At 46.6% G+C, this 22,155-nt stretch overlaps 1 protein-coding gene across 2 annotated transcripts in view; it reads left to right on the forward strand.

Moving 5' to 3' along the window:
- Positions 1–22,155, forward strand: part of jag2 (jagged canonical Notch ligand 2) — a 186,863-nt gene that overhangs the window by 108,897 nt on the left and 55,811 nt on the right. For both annotated transcript variants that reach the window (XM_033027520.1, XM_033027521.1), the window contains exon 5: positions 1,972–2,032. In XM_033027520.1, the coding sequence (XP_032883411.1) occupies positions 1,972–2,032 (61 nt within the window). The remainder of the gene's footprint in view (positions 1–1,971; positions 2,033–22,155) is intronic.

A 22,155-nucleotide genomic window follows, 5' to 3' on the forward strand; every position in this document is an offset into this window, starting at 1 on the left:
GTCGCGAAAACGAATTGAAAAAAATACGTCTACGAGCCGGATGATTTTAGGTTACGTGCCGCATCCGGCCCATGGGCCGTAGGTTGCCAACCCCTGTCATAGATGTCAGGCCTCATCGTGTCCCCCCCCCCCCCCCCCCCCATGGTTTATAAGCGATTTCCGCCCATGGTAACCTGGATCCTGCTGCCAGGGCTGGTGGTGGTGGCATATACAATAGTGGCATTTAAGAGATTTTTGGATAGGCATATGAACATGTAAGGCATAGGGAGATATGGATTATGTACAGGCAGATAAGAGTTGATCGTGAATCATGCAGAAACAAAGAAATGCAGATGCTGATTTAAACCATGGACACAAAGTACTGGAGTAATCCAACGGGTCATTTTCCAATGTTTTGGTGATCATTTTCCAATGTTCTCTCAACTCTGGATCAGTTCCTATGGAATGGAGGGTAGCCAATGTAACTCCACTTTTTAATAAAGGATGGAACGAGAAAGCGGGATATTATAGACCAGTTATCTTACATCGGCAGTGGGGAAGTTGCTGGAGTCGATTATTAAAGATGTTATAGCAGTGTATTTGGAAAGCAGTGACGGGATGGGTCAAAGTCAGCATGGATTTATGAAGGGGAAATCATGCTTGACTAATCTTCTGGAATTTTTTGTGGATGTAACGAAGAATGGATAAGGGAGAGCCAGTGGATGTGGTGTATCTGGATTTTCAAAAAGCCTTTGACAAGCACCCACACAAGAGATTAGTGCGCAAAATTAGAGCACGTGGTAGTGGGGGTAGAGTATTGACATGGATAGAGAACTGGTTGGTAGACAGGAAGCAAAGAGTAGGAATTAACGGGTCCTTTTCAGAATGGTAGGCAGTGAGTGGTGGGGTGCTGCAAGGCTCGGTGTTGGGATTCCAGTTATTTACAATATATATATTAACGATTTAGACAAGGGTATTAAATGTGACATCTCCAAGTTTGCGGATGACACAAAGCTGGGTGGCACTGTGAGCAGCGATGAGGATGCTATGAAGCTGCAGGATGACTTGAATAGGTTCGGTGAGTGGGCAGATGCATGGCAGAATGCAGTACAGGAAGGCAGATTATTATTTGAATGGTGTCAGATTAGGAGAAGGGGAGGTGCAATGAGACCTGGGTGTATTTGTACATCAGTCACTGAAAGTAAGCATGCAGGTACTGCAGGCAGTGAAGAAAGCTAAGTCTGAACCGGCCCGTCCTAGGAGCTCGGATTCAGCCGCGGGACTGACTTACTTACCATCACCCGGCGGGGTCACAACATCGGAAGCCTGGATCGCCTCAGCGCAGAGGGAGAACAAGGACGGAAGAGACAAAGACTTTAAGACTTTTGACAGTGAGGAGGTGCCTGGTGAACTCACTGTGGTGGATGTTAAATTTGTGTTTATTGTGTATTTTTGTTATTTTATTTTATGTATGACTGCAAGGCACGAAATTTCGTTCAGACCAAAAAGTTTGAATGACAATAAAGGATACTTTGTCTTTGACTTTGACTTTGACTTTGACTTTGACTAGATTTAGCTCTTAGGGCTAAACGAATCAAGGGATATGGGGAGAAAGCAGGAACAGTGTACTGATTTTAGATGATCAGCCATGATCATGTTGAATGGCGATGCTGGCTCGAAGGGCCAAATGGCCTATCCTGCACCTATTCTCTACGGTTCTAACGGGTCAGGCAGCATCTCTGGAGAAAAAGGATGGGTGATGTTTTGGGTCGGGACCTTTCTTCTTTATGAAGAAGGGTCCCGACCCGAAACATCACCAATCCTTCTTCTCCAGAGATGCTGCCTGACCCGTTCAGTTAGTCCAGCACTGGGTCAATCTTTGGTCTTGAATCATGTTTGATGCAAACATTGTGGGCCAAAGGGCCTGTTTTTGTGCTGTTCTACGTTCAAAGAATGATGGATTGAAGAGTTTTCTGTTTTTATTAATTTCAGCTATATGTAAGCAGGGCTGTCATTCGATCCATGGAGAATGCGTTGTTCCTGGGGAATGCACGTAAGTGAACTGTTCACCCGTGGTTAATCTCTCTTTGTTAATGGATTCAATGTTATCTAATGCTAAAGAAAGAATAATTGAGTATTTATATGCATTAAAAACCCATCTCTAAAATGGCCCATGGCTATTTTGAAAGCAATATTCTTTAATGCTAAGCTAAGTGGTTGATAGTTCCTGGTTGCTCTGAGTTCTGAGAGATCGACTGACGTTATGATCGAGTGCGATGCCTGAGGTCTGAGTCCATTTGGAAATGGAGTCTGAACTATCTTGGTCAGCAAGAATGAGATGGGCCGAACGGCTGGTTTCAGTGCTGTATGACTCTATGTAGTCTCTTGAACTCTTGATTAGTACGGGTGTCAGTGGTTATGGTGCAAAGGCAAGAGGATGGGTTGAGAAGGAAAGATAGATCAGCCGTGATTGAATGGCGGAGTAGACTCAATGGCCTAATTCTGTTCCTGGAACTTCTGAACTTCTGCACTCCAGTAAGTTGTAGTCCCTTCACTTTTGTAAAGCTAGCGGCGACTGTGGAGGGCTCGGGAGGCCCCGACCACGGGTGAACAACAGAGCAAGAGGACTGACTTTGGTGCCTTCCCTCACAGTGGGAAACTTTGATTCTGCTGTGTGGAGATGTTTTATGTTGGAGTCTATAGTGTGTTGTGTTTTTCTTTATTTTATTTGTATGGTGGTATGGTGACCACACATTTCACTGTGCCAACTGGTACATGTGACAAATAGATAAATGTATCTTGTATCTTGTAATACAGAGCATGGTGCAATAATTGAGTTGGGGTGTTCCTGATCCGTAGAATGCTCACAGGAATACAATGAGTATGAGAGGAATAGACAGGATAGTTCAATAGTCCCTTTATTGTCACCTGTACCCAAAGGTACAATGAAATTTGATTTACCATATAGTCACACCAAAAAAAGCACCAAGCCACAATATTACATAAAGATTAGACATAAACAGCCACCACAGCGGCGTGTGAGAATCCCCAGGCACACAGCATCAGCGGAGACCCACAGCCATCAGAAGGAACCATTTTCCCAGGATGAACAAGATCAAATACTAGAGGGCACAGCTTCAAGGTGAGAGGAACAATGTTTAAAGGAGATGTGCAGGGCAGGTTTACTTACACAGAGGGGGGTGATTCTGCAGTGGATAATGTCATCACTTGCTGCGGAGTAAGATGAAGTAAACAACAACGTGACGACTGACCCATTTAATCTATTTCTGGTACTGGTGGTGGGAACTTTGGCTTGAACTGCTGGACAGTTCCTATAACAGAACAAATAGAAACAACTTGTCTTAATATAGCGTTTCCTCCCAATGTGTTCCCTGCCAAATGAACTATTTTTGAATTGTATTCGCTGTCTGATTCTGTTGTTGAAGGTTACCATCTTTCCAAGTGAGACTTTGCTTCCCAATTGCCCCAAAATGTCACGGATTTTTAAAAATTATTTTACGCAAGTGGTTAGTGTATGAAAGTTCTATGGAACGAGCTGCCAGAGAAAGTAGTCAAGGCAGGTTCTATAACAACATCCATTCATATCAAATAACACACATCATTTAAAATACACTTGGACAGGTATATAGGCAGTAAATGTTTAGAGACATATATATGTGTCAAACGGGAGCAGGTGGGTCTAGCTTAGATGGGGCATCTTGGTCGGCATGGACAAGCTGAGCCATTTCTGTGCTGTATGACTCTCTGACACTGACCTGGTACTAGTAGAGCGAGATACAATTCAGTAGGGTAGTACTGGTACAGATCAGGTCGGGGGGAGTTCCCCTCCCACCATGGGTACCATGTAATCCCGTGCTTCCTGCTCCATGGTCGGATAGTTGGAAACTAAACTGTCTCCGCCACCTGGTTCGCCAGGTGAGGAGGGGGCTGTGGACCCCCAACAGGACCAAAAATAAGACCTGTCAAAGGGGGGATGAGCTCCTAGCGAGCCAACGGCCATCCACACTTCAGTAGAAGTTGCGATCATTGTCGTACACGGCATTGTAAGGAATGATGATAAAGCACACATACACACACCAAAATCCTGTACTTCCAGCGGCGGAAGACCGCAGGAACTGGAGGACGGAGACGTGTGGTGCGTCCGTCACCGTTCCCATCGGAAACCAGCGCCACTGCGTCGCTAATGTCTTTGATGATGATGATGATTACAACAGACTGCAGATGCTGTAATCTGAAGCAAGATAAACAAACTGGGTAGTCCATATCTGGAATGGGCTGCCAGAGGAAGCTATAGAAGCAGATACAATTACCACTTTAAAAATACATTTGGACAGATGTATGGATAGGAAGGGTCGAGAGGGCTATGGGCCAAATGCAAGCAAATTGGACTAGCCCAGAATGCCAACATGGTTAGCATGACTAACGGTGGCCGAAGGGCATGTCTTCATGCCGTTTCGCTCTGACCCTGAACTGCTGGAGGAACTCGGTTGGTTAGGCATCATCTGGGGACTGAGAGGGATGGTTGCCGTTTCGGCTGGAGTTCCTCCAGCCTTTTTTTTTGCTTCCAATTCAGTAAGTGACAGAGCAAAGAAACAAGCCGTTTGACAACACCCACCAAGAAGCCCCATCTACGCCAGTTCCACCAGCCCGCTTTTGACCCGTTTCCCTCTAAACCTGTCCAAATGTCTTTTAGCTAGTGTGGATGGGGCATTCTGGTTGGTGAATCTTGAACAAGCGAATCTTGTGTGGATGTAAAAAAACTTCAACCGACTTTATTTGGAGCACGTTGAATTATCCTTTCCATCTTGCCCGTAATTCTCATCTCAACGTAGTTTTGACTGAAAATTCTGTAGATTATCGGAGCATACAGTGGCAGACTGGCCAGGGTGTCAGCTTGTCCGATGGCAAATGGGCCCCTGATGAAGTGATAGCAAATGATGGCAAGTGGGCCCCTGTTAAATGATAGCATTGTAGTTGTGGGTGGGCCCCTTTTGTCTCCTGGCAACCAATATTTTTAGACCCAGTCCGCCACTGGGAGCATACAAAATGGTTGACACATTTTCCACTTTACAGCTGTGATACTTTAAGAGTGAGTTTGTCGACCAATTCCGATCAGGCCTTGTCTATTAAAAAGGAAGAGACTAAAAAGACTAAAGAGACTAAAGAAGAAGAGTTAATATTTGGGGTCAATGTGCTTTCATCAAAATTCCTGTTTTACTCTGAGGTGTCTAGTATTTACTTTTATTACTGTTTATTACTGTCACCTGTACTGAGGTGCAAAGAAAAGCTTTGTTTTGCATGCTATTCAAACAGATCAGATAATACTTTACATAAATACAATCAAGTCCAACAGGTAGAGCAAAGGTGTAGAATATAGTTCTCAGCATTGTAGCGCATCAGTTCCACAGACAAAGTCCAATGTCCACAATGGGGTAGAGGTGAATCGGTCAGTACCCTAGCTTATGGAAGGACCGTTCAATAGACTGATAACAGAGGGGAAGAAGCTGTTCCTGAGTCTGGTGGTGTGCGCTTTGAAAAGTCTGTGCATTCTGCCGGATGGGAGAAAGGAGAGGAAGAATGACTGGACAAGTCTTTGATTCTTTTGGCTGCTTTTCCGAGGTAACGTGAAGTGTAGATGGAGTCAATGGTGGGGAGTGTGGTCTGTGTGATGGACTGGGCGGCATCCACAACTGTAATTTCTTGCGCTCTCGGGCAAAGTGTTTCCAAACCAGGCTGTGATGCAACCTGGCAGTGTGCTTTAGATGGTGCATCTGTATTATTCTTTTAAAAAATGACACAAAATGCTTGAGTAACTCAGTGGTTCAGGCAGCATATCTGGAGAACATGGATAGGTGACAATTCGGGCTGGGTCGCTTTTTCAGATTTATCGGTCTGAGGACGTATCTCGACCCGAGAGCCAGTGGATGTGCTGTAACTGGACTTTCAAAAAGCCTCCCACACAAGAGACTAGAGTGCAAAATTAGAGCACATGGTATTGGGGGTAGGGTATTGACATGGATAGAGAACTGGTTGGCAGACAGGAAGCAAAGAGTAGGAATTAATGGATCCTTTTCAGAATGACAGGCAGTGACTAGTGGATGCCACAAGGCTCAGTGCTGGGACCCCAGTTATTTACAAAAATTATTAATCATTTAGATGAGGGAATTAAAAGTGACATCTCCAAGTTTGTGGATGACACAAAGCTGGGTGGCAGTGTGCGCTGCAATGAGGATGCTATGAGGCTGCCGGGTGACTTGGATAGGTTGGGTGAGTGGGCAGCTGCTTGGCAGATGCAGTATAATGTGGATAAACATGAGGTTATCCACTTTGGTGGCAAGAACAGGAAGGCAGATTATTATCTGAATGGTGTCAGATTAGGAAAAGGGGAGGTGCAACGAGACCTGGGTGTGCTTGTACATCAGCCACTGAACGTAAGCATGCAGGTACAGCAGGCAGTGAAGAAAGCTAATGGCATGTTGGCCTTCATTGCGAGAGGATTTGAGTTTAGGAGCAAGGAGGTCCAACTGCAGTTGTACAGGGCCCTGGTGAGACCTGGTGAAATTTTGGTCTCCTAATTTGAGGAAGGACATTCTTGCTATTGAGGGAGTGCAGAGTAGATTCACCAGGTTAATTCTCGGGATGGCGGGACTGACATAAGATGAAACAATTGGTCGACTGGGCTTGTATTCACTGGAATTTAGGATGAGAGGGCATCTTATAGAAACATATAAAATTCTTAAAGGATTGGATAGGCTAGATACAGGAAAATGTTCCTGATGTTGGGGGAGTCCAGAACCCGGGTCACAATTTAAGAATAAGGGGTAGGCCATTTAGGCTGAGGAAAAACATCTTCACCCAGAGTTGTGATTCTGTGGAATTCTCTGCCATCGAAGGCAGTGGAGGCCAATTCACTGGATGTTTTCAAGAGAGAGTTACATTTAGCTCTCAGGGCTAATGGAATCAAGGGATATGGGGAAAAAGCAGGAACAGGGTACTGGTTTTAGATGATCAGCTATGATCATATTGAATGGCGGTGCTGGCTACTCCTGCAACAATTTTTTCTGTGTTTCTAGTATGAAGACTGTGTATATTTTCCCCTAAATCTGGGTGGTTATATCTGGGTAGTGGACACCCGAACTGTCCTCTCACCAGCTAGAGAGTGGCCTTGATCTCCCACATACCTCATTGGAGACCTTGAACTATCTGTAATCGGACTTTACCTGCCTTTATCTTGCACTAAATGTTGCATCCTTTATCTGTACACTGTGGACTGCTTGATGGTAATCATGTATGGTCTTTATGACTGTACCTCGGTGCACGTGATAATAATAAACTAAACTAACTTGTGTTTCGCCTTTTATTCATTGCCTTGGGAACTTTGTAGAAACGTGTCTACTCAAAAAGCGTTAAGGATGTGGGGCTTGTTTCCTGCAGGGAGTAGTTCAAATGAATAATGTGTTCAGGATGTCTTCAAGGATATGTTAAAGCGAGATGTTGGCCAGGAGGAGGCTTCAGTCGAGCACGAGATAGCAAGCACCACTTGGCCTGATAGATCTATCCCTCTTTGCTTCATTTCCATCACAGTATTTTTTGTTGTACAGTTGTTATGGAACCTGACCTGACTTTGAAGTCAGAACAAGTATCCCCCTCCTCATCAGAACTGCCCCCTCCATCGACTCCTTTAAGTCGAGGCTCAAGACCTATTTCTACTCCCTAGCGATTTTGAGTCCCTCTGAGGGGGCGCTGTAAACATTTTATGTATGTATTGTTAGGACTGTGTACCATTGTATGTAGCACATTAGTACCTTCACTGATGTAAAGCACTTTGGTCAACGGGAGTTGTTTTTAAATGTGCTATACAAATAAAATTGATTGATTGATTGACCCAAAATGTCACCCAAACCTATTCTCCAGAGATGCTACCTGAGTTAATCCAGCATTTTGTATCTATCTTCGGTGTAAATCAGCATCTGCAGTTACTTCCTACACATGACTTGTGTTTAGTTTAGTTTAGAGATACAGCATGGAGATAAGGCCTCTGGCCCAACTCGTCCATGGCGACAAAGATGTCCCACCTGAGCTAGTTCCATCCGCCCGCATTTGGGCAAATCCCACTAAACCCTTCCTATCTACAGTGTACCTGTCCACATCTTCATTACTCTGCTTTCTCTTCAATTATTTCCCAGTCATTTCCAAAACGAGGACAAGCCCTTGGCTCGTATATAAAATTATGAGGTGTGGATAGGGTAGACAGAGGGAACCTTTCTCTTAGAATGGACAAATCAAATCCTAGTGGGCATACTTTTAAGATGAGAGGGGCAAATGTTAAAGGAGATTTGCAGGGTCATTTCTTTTTACACAGAGGGTGATGGGTGCCTGGAACGTGCTGTCAGGGGAGGTAGCAGAGGCAGATACATTACTTTGATATGGCTAGTCCAGGACAAGTTGCTGGGGATACTTACTCCTTGGAACTTGAAGTTTTCAACATGCAAGCTCCCAGGAGCAAATATCTTTTGGATAGGCATGTGGATGCGCAAGCAATAGAGGGATATAGATCATGAGCAGGCAGATAAGAGTTGGTCTTGGCTTCATGCTTGGCACAGACATTGTGGGACAAAGGGCCGGCCCGTTCATGTACTGTACTGTACTCTGTTCTATGCTTGGCGTTCCTGACCTGCTGGGATACCTGCCACTGTGGTGCTCTGGGCCAGATGGTTACGCGCATCCACTGAATGAGATGAGCGGACTATTAATAGTGGACATCATCAATCACTGGAGGTCCCCACACCGTGCCCAGGAACACGGCTAAATAAAGCACTTGGCTCCAATTGTCTCCGTTAATGCAACCTGTGTTTACACTCCTTATTCTCCATGTGTTTCCTTTCTCCTGTGGTTGACCCCCTTCTCGGCTGCTTGCAAATAAGTTTTGCCGATGCTTTTTTTGCTTTGACTGGATGTTCTTGGATCTGCGGTGTTTTAAAAGGAGGGCAGAGGTCATGCGAACTCACTGGCGGAAGTCTTTGACCAACCCGATGCTCGGGATTAGGATGAGGGGGAGACCTGATGGAGGTTTATACAATTATGAGAGGCATGTATAGGGTAAGCGGTCAGAACCTTTCTGAAATATCAAAGACTAGAGGACATCGCTATACGGTGAGAGAGGGGCAAAAGATGGTTCAACATGTTTGAACCCCCTAAAATAGAGGCATGGTTGTATCGAGGAGCAATAATCTGGAGCAAAAAACAATCTGCTGGAGGAACTCGACAGGGTCAGGGAGCATCTGTGGAGGCAATTATTTACTGATATTTTATTGTCATGTGGAACTGGGTCCAGTGAAATTCTTTGTTTTGGCATACAATGCACAAAGTACACAGTTGCCACACAGAGAGTGGTGAGTCTGTGGAATTCTCTGCCTCAGAGGGCGGTGGAGGCCGGTTCTATGGATACTTTCAAGAGAGAGCTAGATAGGGCTCTTAAAGATAGCGGAATCAGGGGATATGGGGAGAAGGCAGGAATGGGGTACTGATTGTGGATGATCAGCCATGATCACATTGAATGGCGGTACTGGCTCGAAGGGCCGAATGGTCTACTCCTGCACCTATTATTTATTGCCACGCTTATGGCGCTGACTAAGTTTCAGAAGTACTCATTAGAATCATGATGGTCCCTTGCTCTCGGCGGTGCGACCTGACCCCTCTGTTTTTGCTGCAATTATCCAGCGTTTCCCAATTCCGCGGTCCGCCACGCCTTCGGGACCTCGGGGCGGGTTACCGAGTCTGATGAAGGGTCTCAACCCGAAACGTCACCTGCTCCTTTTCTCCAGAGATGCTGCCTGTCCCGCTGAGTTACTCCAGCGTTTTGTGTCTGTCTGCGGGTTCGCGGTTCCCTAGTCAGCTGAGCCTTCGGGCGGGGCAATGGCATGGTTAAAGTTTTGGATCCAGATCTTGCATCACAGGGGCCGCGGAGCAATTTTGAAAGTGGGGGGGGGGGGGGCTGAGCGATCACTGATCACAGTCCTTGGGGGTACCCGGCGAGGGAGCTGGGTGACCGAGCGGGGGGAGATTGTAGAAGGGGGGCAACCCCTCTCCCACGGTAGGGACGTTATGAAATTTGATATTAAAATCACGTTTTAGTGCATTGTAGAAGTATGATTTCAATGTTTTTTGTTTGAAGTATTTTTAAGATAATGTAGGGCCTACATGAGAGATAGGAGCTAAATTAAATTTTAGCTTGTTTTATCGTGGAGCTTGCTATCCCCTTGCCAGGGGTCGACATCGGAGCTCCAACCGCAGATGCCACATCGTGGAGCTTGTGATCTCTGGTTTGAGACCGACTTCGGGAGCTCCAAGCCGAAGGAGCTTCGACCGCCCGGACGTGGGAGCTTTGATCGCCCCGACTGCGGATGGATCAACTGCCCCGACCGCAGGAGAATAAAGAGGAAGAAGCTTGGAAGAAGGGTACAACATTGACCCTTGTCTCATTTGTGTTGATAGTATTTGTTGACTTTTCTAGATGGAGAAGTTTTGCAGATACTGCACCACAGTGGCACAGCGGGTAGAGCCACTGCCTCACAGCGCCGGAGATCCGGGTTCGATCCTGACGTTGGACCTTGTCTGCGTGGAGTTTGCACGTTCTCCCTGTGACCACAAAAGTTTACTCAGGATGCTCTGGTCTCCTCCTACAACCCAAAGACGTGTAGGTTTATAGGTTAATTGGCCCTCTGTAAATTCTCCCTGGTGTGTAGGGAGTGGATGAGAGAGTGGAATATCATAGAACTAGTGTGAACTGGTGATCGATTGTCGGCATGGACTGGGTGGGCCGAAGGGACTGTTTCCATGCTGTATCTTTCAATCAATTCAATAGCTTAAGGCCGTAGAGATATTGAAAATATTAAACCATAAACTTTAAAAGTTTCATTTTAAGGTGCCTAGCCTAGTAAGACAATTGGTATTTTTCTCTCAAACATTCACTGCTGTATTTCCAGACATTTCTATTCAATTTCTTTCCGCAGTTTTGAATGCAGCAAATTAAATTGCATTCAAGTCTTTTCTTTTAGCACCAGTGATGTCTTCCTGTTTTGTGTTGAATGTCTTTTCCTTCCTGGTGTGTGAGCACTTTTGATTTTGCTCTGCTTTTTACAACATGGCTTATTTATAGCTGAAAGTGGACCTGGAATTTAGTTCTATTGTTGTCCTGAGCAACTTCATCCTGTTGAATATTGTTACAAAAGGCTAAAAAACATTTTTTCTCTCCCTGCGGTCGGTCCCTGTGTGGAAATGTTGCTGCCGGTGGAATGTGTTATAATTTTCCCCCACATTCCTTGTTGAGGCAGGAAGCTCCTAAAACACGTAAACAGTGCACGGAAAGTGGCTCTCAATCCAATTGAACTAGTGTGTAGGAAAGAACGGCAGATGCTGGTTTAAATCGGAGGTGCTCACAAAATGCTGGAGTAACTCAGCGGCGCAGCCAGCATCTCTGGAGAGAAGGAATGGGTGACGTTTCGGGTCGAGACCCTTCTTCAGTCTGAAAAAACATCACCCGTTCCTTCTCTCCAGAGATGCTGCCTGCCCCGCTGAGTTACCTCCAGCATTTTAGTGTCTACCTCCAATTGAACTAGTCTTGGGCCTTGGTCAACAATATGTTGAGGTGAAGGGAAGGTGTGGCTGGAGGAGTTTGTTTGATTCTCTGACTTGGTTCTTTGAGTTGTCGGGTTGTGGGTTTAACTCTGGCTTCAGCATTGGTTGTGGAGGAGTGCTGCATTGTTGGAGGTGCTGGTAAAGTACACAGCGAGGAAGGATATCCTTGAGATCATTTGGGAAGGTGGGCCAAGGAATGGCAAATAGATTCTAACTCTGACGAGTGTGAGGTGGTGTACTTTGGTAGGCCAAACTAGGGCAGTTCATAAGTCGTAGGAGATGAATTAGGCTATTCGGCCCATCGAGTGTACTCCGCAATTCAATCATGGCAGATCTATCTCTCCCTCTCAATCCCAATCTCCTGCCTTCTCCCCATAATTTTACTTACTAATCGAGATTCTGTCATTCTCCTCTTTAAAAATATCCAATGACTTGGCCTCCACGGCCGTCTGTGGCAAATAATTCTAAAGATTCACCACCCTCTGACCAAAGAAATTCCTCCTCATCCCCTTTCTAACGGTATATATAGCAGGATTTTCACAGTAAGTAGTAAGTGTTGCAGAGCAGAGATATGTGGGAGTATATGCTTGGTTTGCTAAAAAGTGGTGAGTCAGGTGGACAAGGTGGTGAAGAAGGCGTTTGACACACTTACGTTTATTGGGAAAGGTATTGAGTACAAAAGTTGGCATATCATGATACAGCTGTACTGTGTGCACTAGTGGTCGCCCAGCCACACGACAAATATCATAAAAGTTGGAAGAATTCTAAAGAGGTTCACTAGGAAGTTACCTGGGCTTGTGGGGATGAGTTTTAAGGAAAGGTTGGATAGACTAGAACTGTTTTGGGCTGACGGGTGACTTTATTGAGGTGTACAAGATCACGAAGGGCAGAGTCTCAGTCTTTTTATCAGGATGGAGGATTGTAAATTGGGTTAAGGTGAGATGGGAACGTTTTAAGAGGGATATCAGGGGCAACGTTTTTTTCACACCGAGGGTAGTCCGCATCTGGAAGCTATAGAAGCGGATACAATTCCGACTAATAAATGACATTTGGCCAGATATATAGATAGGAATGGTTCAGGGGGACTAACCCAGTACAAAAACTTGGTTGGAATGGACAAAGTGGGCTTTTTCCATGCTGATAGACACAAAATGCTGGAGTAACTCATCGGATCAGGTAGCATCTCTGGAGGGAAGGAATTGGTGACGTTTCGGGTCGAGACCCTTCTTCACACTTAGAGTCCATGCTCAACAGCTCTGACTCTCGAACACAGTTAAAGTACTATTTGCTGTAAAGCATTTAGGATGGCCATACAAGCATTGTGTAGATGCAAAGTTTAAGTCTACTCCACCAAATCTATTCTGTGGAGCCACTAAGAAATGTTAATGAAGTTGCTTCTCATCCTTCCAATCTCTACAGCGTAGAGCAGGGTAGTCTAACTCGCGGCCTACGGGCCGGATGCTTCCCGCGAAGGGGTCCGATCCGGGCCGCGGGATGATTTCCCCGATGCCAGAGCTGGCTGCAGCTGTCCCCGCCCAGTGCTGGACCGGACTGCGTTAGTGCGTGCATGGTGCATGAAGTGGCATTTTGCCCGTGACCTATAATGAGTTAAAATAAGTTTGACACCCCTGGCGTAGAGGCTTGGTCTGTTCAGCCTCCATTTATGTGGCAGACCTGCCATCCTAGAAGCTAGTCCGGTAAATCTTTTATTACGCTCCCTGTGTAACAAGTGGACTTTTATTTTAAGGGAAGGAGACCAAAGTTTAAAAGAGATTTACGAGGCAAGTTTATTTGAACACAGAGGGTGGCAGGTGTCTGGACTACACTGCCCGGGGGAACTGAAGGAAACCGATACGAAAGCAGCAGTTAAGAGGCATTTAGCCATGCACATGAATGGGCAGGGAATGCGGGGGAATATAGAACAAGTACATGCAGATGTGTTGTTTAAATTGTCATCACGGTCGACAAACACACTGTTTGGTTTAGTTTAGTTTAGAGATACAACACGGTAACAGGCCCTTTGGCCCACCAAGTCTGCACTGACCAGCGATCCCCGCACATAAACAGCACCCTTCACTCCAGGGACAATTTACATTTTATACCCAGCCAATTAACCTACAAACCTGTACGTCTTTGTAGTGTGGGAGGAATCCAAAGATCTCGGAGAAAACCCACACGGTCATGGGGATAACGTACTAACTCCGTACAGACAGCAGCCGTAGTCAGGATCGAACCCGGGTCTCTGGCGCTGTAAGGCAGCAACTCTACCCCTGTGCCACCCTTTAGTTTATTATTGTCACGTGTAGGGCAGCACAGTGGCACAACGGTGGAGTTGCTTCCTTCACAGCGCCAGTGAACCGGGTTCGATCCTGACTACGGGCGCCCCGAAGACGTTCGGGTTTGTAGGTTAATTGGCTTCGATAAAGTTGTCCCTAATGTGTAGGATGGTGGATGGAGTGACTGCCGGTCGGCACGGTCTCGGTGGGTCGAAGGACCTGTTACCGTACCATGTCTCTTAAGTCTAAAGTGCACTGAGGGGTAGTGAAAAGCTTTTTTCTTTTGTTACATGCTATCCAGTCAGTGAAAACACTATAATAATACATTTTATTTATGGGCGCCTTTCAAGAGTCTCAAGGACACCTTACAAAAATTGAGCATGTATAGGAAAAACATGTAAGGGGAATGAAATAAATAGTAGAGACATGACTAGTACACAAAGTAAAGACAGAATTCAATACAAAACACAGCATGAGGCAGTTAATGCACAGATGAAAAGGGACGGGGACGTGGGGCTAAGGATAGGCAGAGGTGAAGAGATGGGTCTTGAGGCGGGACTGGAAGATGGGGAGGGACACGGAATTGCGGATCAGTTGGGGGAGGGAGTTCCAGAGCCTGGGAGCTGCCCTGGAGAAGGCTCTGTCCCCAAAAAAATATATGATTATATATGATTATGCCTCTTAACTATACATGATTATAATCAAGTGTGCAGTTTAGAGATAGATACAGCAGGTAAACGGGGCCCTTCAGCCCACCGTCCACGCTGACCGTCGATCACCCGTTCACACTAGTTCTATGTTATCCCACATTTACATCCACTCCCTACACACTAGGGGGCAATTTATAAAGGCCGACAAACTACAAACCCGCACGTCTTTAGGATGTGGGATGAATCCAGAGCACCCGGAGTCAACCCACGAGGTCACAGGGGGAACAGACAGCACCTGGGTCCAGGATTGAACTCTAGTCTCTGATGCTGTAAGGCTTCAGCTCTACCAGCCACGTCGCCCTTGTGTCCACACCCAAGGTCTTGTCCTTTGCAGATCTGGTAGGGGTGGAGGGGAGAGTGGGGGGGGGGGGGGAAGGGGGGATGGTGGAGGAGAACAGGACAGTCGATTTGAATAGATTGCAGTCAGCGGGGACTTCACTGCAGAAAGACTTTATCACCTGATATGCTGCCTTTTAGTGATTGAACTGGTTCCAGCTTTTCATCCAGAGATATGATGAGCGCAGGCAGGAAGGCCTGTAATAATACACCGAATCATTAAATATTGAAGAATGCACATGAGGCTCCACACGCCAGCTCACAGGGCCAAGTGCACTGCATTATGATGCGGCAGCATTGATGCGCCAGCGTTCTACCTGCTTCCTCACTCTCCACAGATAATTACCCCGGAGCCCATTTTGTCTCATTTCCTGGCCGCTTATTCTCAAACGCCCTGAACGTTTGCTGCACCGTTCCGTCTCCGCTTCCTCCCCTCCCAAGGTGGTTGTTAGGTTAGGGTGTGCTGCGTTTCGCCTACTGGCCCTGTTTTCATTGCTTTTCCTTTTTTAAAAAAAAACAACACTTAAGTGACTACATAATGTGAGCCGTGATGATATACGAAACTGCAGATGCGTCACTAAACCCACGCCGCCCTTCGATCGCCCTTTCACACTAGTTCTGTGTTATCCCACTTTCACATCCACTCCACAGTTAAGTTGGAGTTAAGTTGCATTACTAAGTTAAAGAACGACACAAAATGTTGGAGTAAATCAGCGGGTCAGGCAGCATCTCTGGAGAACATGAATAGATGGTGTTTCTGAGTCAAAACCCTCCTTTAGACTCCCCCTCCCATTCCCTCCCCCTCCCATTCCCAATCCGACCTCTCTGTCCTGGGTCTCCTCCATTGCCAGAGTGAGCAACACCGGAAATTGGAGGAACAGCACCTCATATTCCGCCTGGGTAGCCTGCGTCCGGAGGGCATGAACATTGAATTCTCCCAATTTTGCTAGCCCTTGCTGTCTCCTCCCCTTCCTTAACCCTCGAGCTGTCTCCTCCCATCCCCCTGCCCTCGGGCTCCTCCTCCTCCCTTTTTCCTTCCTTCTCCCCCCCCCACCCCCTATTAGTCTGAAGAAGGGTTTCGGCCCGAAACGTCACCTATTTCCTTTGCTCCATAGATGCTGCTGCACCCGCTGAGTTTCTCCAGCATTTTTGTGTACCCTCCTTTAGACTGATAGTTTACGAAAAAACTGCAGATGCTGGAAAAATCAAAGTTAGGCAAAAATGCTGGAGGAACTCAGCGGGTGAGGCAGCATCTATTGGAGAGAAGGAATAGGCGACGTTTCGGGTCTCGACCCGAAACATCGCCTATTCCTTCTCTCCATAGATGACGTAAATAGGCGACGTTAGATGACATAAATAGGCGACGTTTCGGGTCTCGACCCGAAACGACGCCTATTCCTTCTCTCCATAGATGCTGCCTCACCCGCTGAGTTCCTCCAGCATTTTTGCCTACCATTAGACTGATTGTGGTGACTAATTGAGTTACTCCAAAATACGGTGACTTTTTTTGGAGCCATTATTAGCTGTTTTACTGTGTTGAGCACAGTGCTGCAGCCGGTTGAGCCGTTGCCTCACAGCGCCGGAGAGCCAGGTTCAACCCTGACAACAGGTGCTGTGTGTAGACTTTGACGTTCTCCCTGTGACCACGTGGGTTTCCTCCGGGTGCTCCGGTTTCCTCCCACATCCCAAAGACGTGCGGCTTTGTAGGATAATTGGCCCTCCGTAAATTGCCCCCAGTGTGTAGGGAGTGGATGAGAAAGTGGGATAACAGATAAATAGTGTGAACGGGTGATTGATGGGTAGACACAACATGCTGGAGTAACTCAGTGGGACAGGCAGCATCTCTGGAGAGAAGGAATAGGTGGCATTTTGGGTCGAGACCCTTCTTCAGACTGAGGGGAGTGGGCGGTACAGAAATAAAATGTAGTCGGAGACAGTAAGACTGGTGGGAGAACTGGGAAGGGGGAGGGGATGGTTTAGCAGTGAGAGAGGATGTTGTTAAACTCGGCGGAGAGAGGAGGAGAACTTCTTGATTGGCGGCCGGCACAGACTCGGTGGGCTGAAGGGCCTGTTTACATGCTTTTGCTTTCAATTAATCAAAACCTTGCCATAAGGAGGCCTGACCTGCTTTGTGAGAAATTCAAAACGAACAGGTTTAAGTGAGAGGTAGGTGTTTGAAAGGAGGTCAGCACGGAAAGACTCATCCAAGGCAACCAAGATGCTCCATCTACACTAGGTGTAGCTGATCTACTGCAGGAGTTGCAAAAGAGAGAGAGAGACAGAGAGAGAAAAAATAGATGAAAAGTTAAATAAAAAAATTAATGAAAAGATAAATAAAAAAACAAATAGATGAATAAAATAAATAAATAAATACATAAAAAAGGTGAATAAAATAAAAAATAAATAGAAAAAAATGCAGCATGCTGGAAGATTGAAGAGGGAACATAGTGGTTGCTGGAAATCAGATGCAAAGGAACACTGCAAGACCAGCCAGCATCTGTGGAGTTAGAAGACTCAATTTGCAAGTTGATAAACTTGCATTGGAACTGGCACAAGCTGAAATCATTAGATTCAATATTGAGGGGAAAATTCTGAGATGTACAGTGTGAACGCTGGTCATCACGAACACGCTGGGCCGAATGGCCTGCTTCTGTGCTGCATCTCTAAAGTAAAGTCTAAAGGAACCTTCTCCTTTGAAACAGCTCTTATTTTCTCTGACTCACGCTCCATCTTGTCGACTTATTCCATCAGTAGTACAGAATAAATGCCCCTTGTCCATTTAATACTGGTAGCGTTTTGGAGAGTGACTGGAAGATTGTGGTTGGACAGGCCAGGACTCTATTCCTTGGAGTGCAGGAGTCCAAGAGGTGATCTTATAGAGGTGTATAAAATAATGAGGGGAATAGGCAGCATCTGTGGAGAACATGGATAGGTGACGTTTCACAGAGTGCTGGAGTAACTCAGCGGGTCAGGCAGCATCTGTGGAGAACATGGATAGGTGACGTTTCACAGAGTGCTGGAGTAACTCAGCGGGTCAGGCAGCATCTCTGGAGAACATGGATAGGTGATGTTTCACAGAGTGCTGGAGTAACTCAGCGGGTCAGCCAGCATCTGTGGAGAACATGGATAGGTGACGTTTCACAGAGTGCTGGAGTAACTCAGCGGGTCAGGCAGCATCTCTGGAGAACATGGATAGGTGATGTTTCACAGAGTGCTGGAGTAACTCAGCGGGTCAGGCAGCATCACTGGAGAACATGGATTGGTGACGTTTCGGATCTGAAGAAGGGACCTGACCCAAAATGTCACATGTCCTTTTTCTCGAATGATGCTATCTGACCCGGTGAGTTACTCCAGCAATTTGTGTCTATCATTGGAATAAACCAACATCTGCAGTTCTTTGTTTTTCCATTCAGCTATCTGGCTAGGATTGCAACCTAAGTTAGGTGTGAATAATTATCAGAGTTTGGGCGTTGCTGTGGAGGCCAGCGTTGATTGTCCCTCCCTGACTGACCTCCAGGGTGACGGTGAGCAGAAGCCTTGAACTTCCTCGTAAGTTGAAGGTATTCCCACGGTGCCACCCAGTACTAACTTGGTAAGTAACGGTGAGATTAGGAGCCTGGGACAATGGAGTATTTCCAGGTTTGGATGACGTGCGATTTGGACGCGTATCTAGCCGGGGTAGGAGAGGTCGCAGCTGTGTGCTGATCCAACCCTAATGGTTAGTGTGTACACCCTCTGGCCCAGGTGACGTTAACTGCCTCCCAAGATTAAAGGTGGCCTTGCTCTCTGCACTAGCTTGTAACGCGGCAGTGCCAAAGTGATTTCCTCTGGCACAGCCGGTGGACATTCCTGCTGGGAGGAGAGTGCCAGACGACACGGGAATGAATCACGTTTCCACATGGGAAGTGGATTATTTTCCGGTCAGAACCTGCTGATGTCAGGTGCAGCGAGACATCCTGTTCATAGGGAACTGAATCACTTGTTTAGCCAAAGCATCCAGCTGTCCCTGGTTTAGAGAAACAGTGCAGAAACAGTCCCATTGGCCAACGATGTGGGTCTTCTCCGGGTCTCCGGTTTCCCCCCACACTCCACAAGATGTGCAGGTTTGTAGGTTGATTGGCTTAGGTAAAAATTGTAAATTGTGCGTAGGATAGTGCTAGTGTATGGGGATCACTGGCTGGCGCGGACTTGGAAGGCCAAAGGGCCCGTTTCCACATTGTATCTCCAAAGTCTAAAGACAACTAGTGATCACCCTGTACATTAATACTATCCTATACACTAGGGAGAATTTTTTCCGAAGCCGATTAACCTACAAACCTGCACGTCTTTGTAGTGTGGGAGGAAACCAGAGCACCCGGAGAAAACCCACGCAGGTCAGGGGGAGAACGTACAAACTCCGTACAGATAGCACCCGTGGTCAGGATCGAATTCAGATCTTTGGCGTTGTAAGGCAGCAACTCTACCACTGCGCCACCGCGCCCTTGTTGGTGAGGCCACATTGAGCTTAATGTCATAGGCACCATGTCATAGGAAAGAAGTTGTCAAGCTGGAAAGGGTGCAGAGACGGTTTACAAGGATATTGCCAGGAATACGGGGCCTGAGCTTATGGGGGGAGGATGGACTGGATCGGACATTATTACTTGGAACACAGCAGGCTGAGGGGTGATCTTGTAGAGGTGTGCAAAATCATGAGAGAAATAGATTGGGTAAATAATGAATAGTCTTGCCCAGAGTAGGGGAATCGAGAACCAGAGGACATAGGTTTTAAGGTGTGAGGCGAAAGATTTGATAAGATCCTGAGGGGCAACCTTTTCACACAAAGGGTGGTGGGTGTAGGGAACAAACTGCCTGCTGCAGGAGGTAGTTGAGGCAGGGACTATTTCAAAGTTTTAGACAGGCATATAGATAATTTTAGACTTTAGAGGGATGTGGGCAAATGCTGGAAGGTGTGACGTGTAGATGGGACATGTATTGGAAGGAACTGCAAATGCTGGTTTACACTAAAATGCTGGAGTAACTCAGCAGGACAGGCAGCATCTCTGGAGAACATGAATAGGTGACGTTTCACAGAATGCTGGAGTAACTCAGCAGGTCAGGCAGCATCTGTGGAGAACATGGATAGGTAACGTTACACAGAGTGCTGGAGTAACTCAGTGGGTCAGGCAGCATCTGTGGAGGACATGGATAGGTGATGTTTCGGTTGGAGATCCTTCTTCAGATGAGGTGTGTTGGTCAGTGTGGGCAAGTTGGGCTGAAGGGCCTGTTTCCACACTGTGTGACTCTGTGGTGCTGTTCCTCTGCTGTGAGTCAGTGGCTTGGGGAGGTGGCTGGGCAAGTGGCCAGAGTAGAGACGGCTGCCATGGTGTGCTGCCACTGTGATAACGTGGGCTCAGGCAAATATCATCCTTGGGCCAAGGTACTGGCGCCAGCCTGGAAACCCGGGAACATTCGCGCATTCATCCCCGACAAAGGGTCTGATCTCGCCGTAAATCATCTGCTGAAGGTTGCTGGTGCCCTGTGCTTACTTCATCCCACTGCCAGATGGTTCGTGGAGGCAGCGTCGTGTTTAGAAACCCAATCCCTTCGTACATCCAATGTTTTTGCAACTGTTTTGTGATCCACTGATGGATTGAATTGCCGGTTGCATGATTAAATAAGCCGCGGGACAAATAAATTGGAGATTAGTGAACCGTACCTGTTCTATTCAGGAGCACCCAGTCCAAGTCCAAGTCCAAGAGAGAGCTAGATAGGGCTCTTAAAGATAGCGGAGTCAGGTGATATGGGGAGAAGGCAGGAACGGGGGGTACTGATTGGGGATGATCAGCCATGATCACATTGAATGGCGGTGCTGGCTCGAAGGGCCCAATGGCCTACTCCTGCACCTATTGTCTATTGTCTAAGTCCAAAGTTCTCACCCACTGCACCTTGGTCGGTGTGGTCTGATCCTGGAATATCGACTCCTATCTTATAGATTCCACTGTGAGGTGTGGGTCACTAGTTATTTGTAGAGGAGGGATCTGCAGATACTGGTTTACACCGAAGATAGGCACAAGATGGTGAAGTAATTCAGCAGGTCAGGCAGCATCTCTGAAGAAAATAAACAGGTGATGTTTTGAGTCAAGACCATTCTTCGCACTAGTTCTATGTTATCCCACTTTCATATCCACTACCTACACACCAGGGAGCAATTTACAGAGGGCCATTCCTCCTCTCCAGAGATGCTGCCTCACCCGCTGAGTAACTCCAACATTTTGTGTCTACCTACAAACATGTACTTCTTTGGGACGTGAGAGGAAACCGGAGCACCTGGAGGAAACCCACACGGAGTTCTCACAGCGAGAACATACAAACTCTGCACAGACAGCACCCTTAGTCAGAATGGAAGCCGGGTCTCTGGCGCTTTAAGGCAGCAACTCTGCCGCTGCGCCATTGTGTCGTCGTGTGATGTGGCAAGGGTTATTTTCCTACATTAACGGGTGCTGTATAAACAATATTGTGTTGGTGACTCACCACCCAGTCCACCGTAGATACTGACTTCCCCACCATTGAGGGATCGATGGAGGGCAATGCATCAAAAAAGCAGCAAATTCTTGATTAGTACGGGTGTTAGGGGTTATGGGGAGAAGGCAAGAGAATGGGGTTAGGAGGGAGAGATAGATCAGCCATGATTGAATGGAGGAGTAGACGTGGGTGGGCTGAATGGCCTACTTCTCCTCCTATAACTCATGAACTTACGAATATCATAACAGATCCACACCACGCTCTCATTTCACTCCGACCAGACAAAGTTACAGTGAAGCAGCATCTATGGAGTGAAGGAATAGGTGACGATTCGGGTCGAGATCTTCGCATCTATGGTCCTTCGCTCCATAGATGCTGCCTCACCCGCTGAGTTTCTCCAGCATTTTTGTCTACCTTTGATTTTTCCAGCATCTGCAGTTCCTTCTTAAGCATGTTTGATTATTATATATTATCTGCTTGTTATTGCATTTATGGTCCTGTTCAGCTACAGCAAGTAAGAATTTCATTTTTGGTACATATGACAATTAAATACTCTTACCTCCTGAAGCCATGGACTTTGAAATAGAGTGAAGCTTTTTTGAAGAATTTTGTACCCATCCATATCTCTAGTTTCCCTCTCCCCTGACTCCGAGTGAAGAAGGGCCTCGACCCGAAACGTCACCCATTCCTTCTAT

This window comes from Amblyraja radiata, chromosome 9 (genome assembly GCF_010909765.2).
Source record: "Amblyraja radiata isolate CabotCenter1 chromosome 9, sAmbRad1.1.pri, whole genome shotgun sequence".
In the NCBI taxonomy this organism is placed as follows: Eukaryota; Metazoa; Chordata; class Chondrichthyes; order Rajiformes; family Rajidae; genus Amblyraja; species Amblyraja radiata.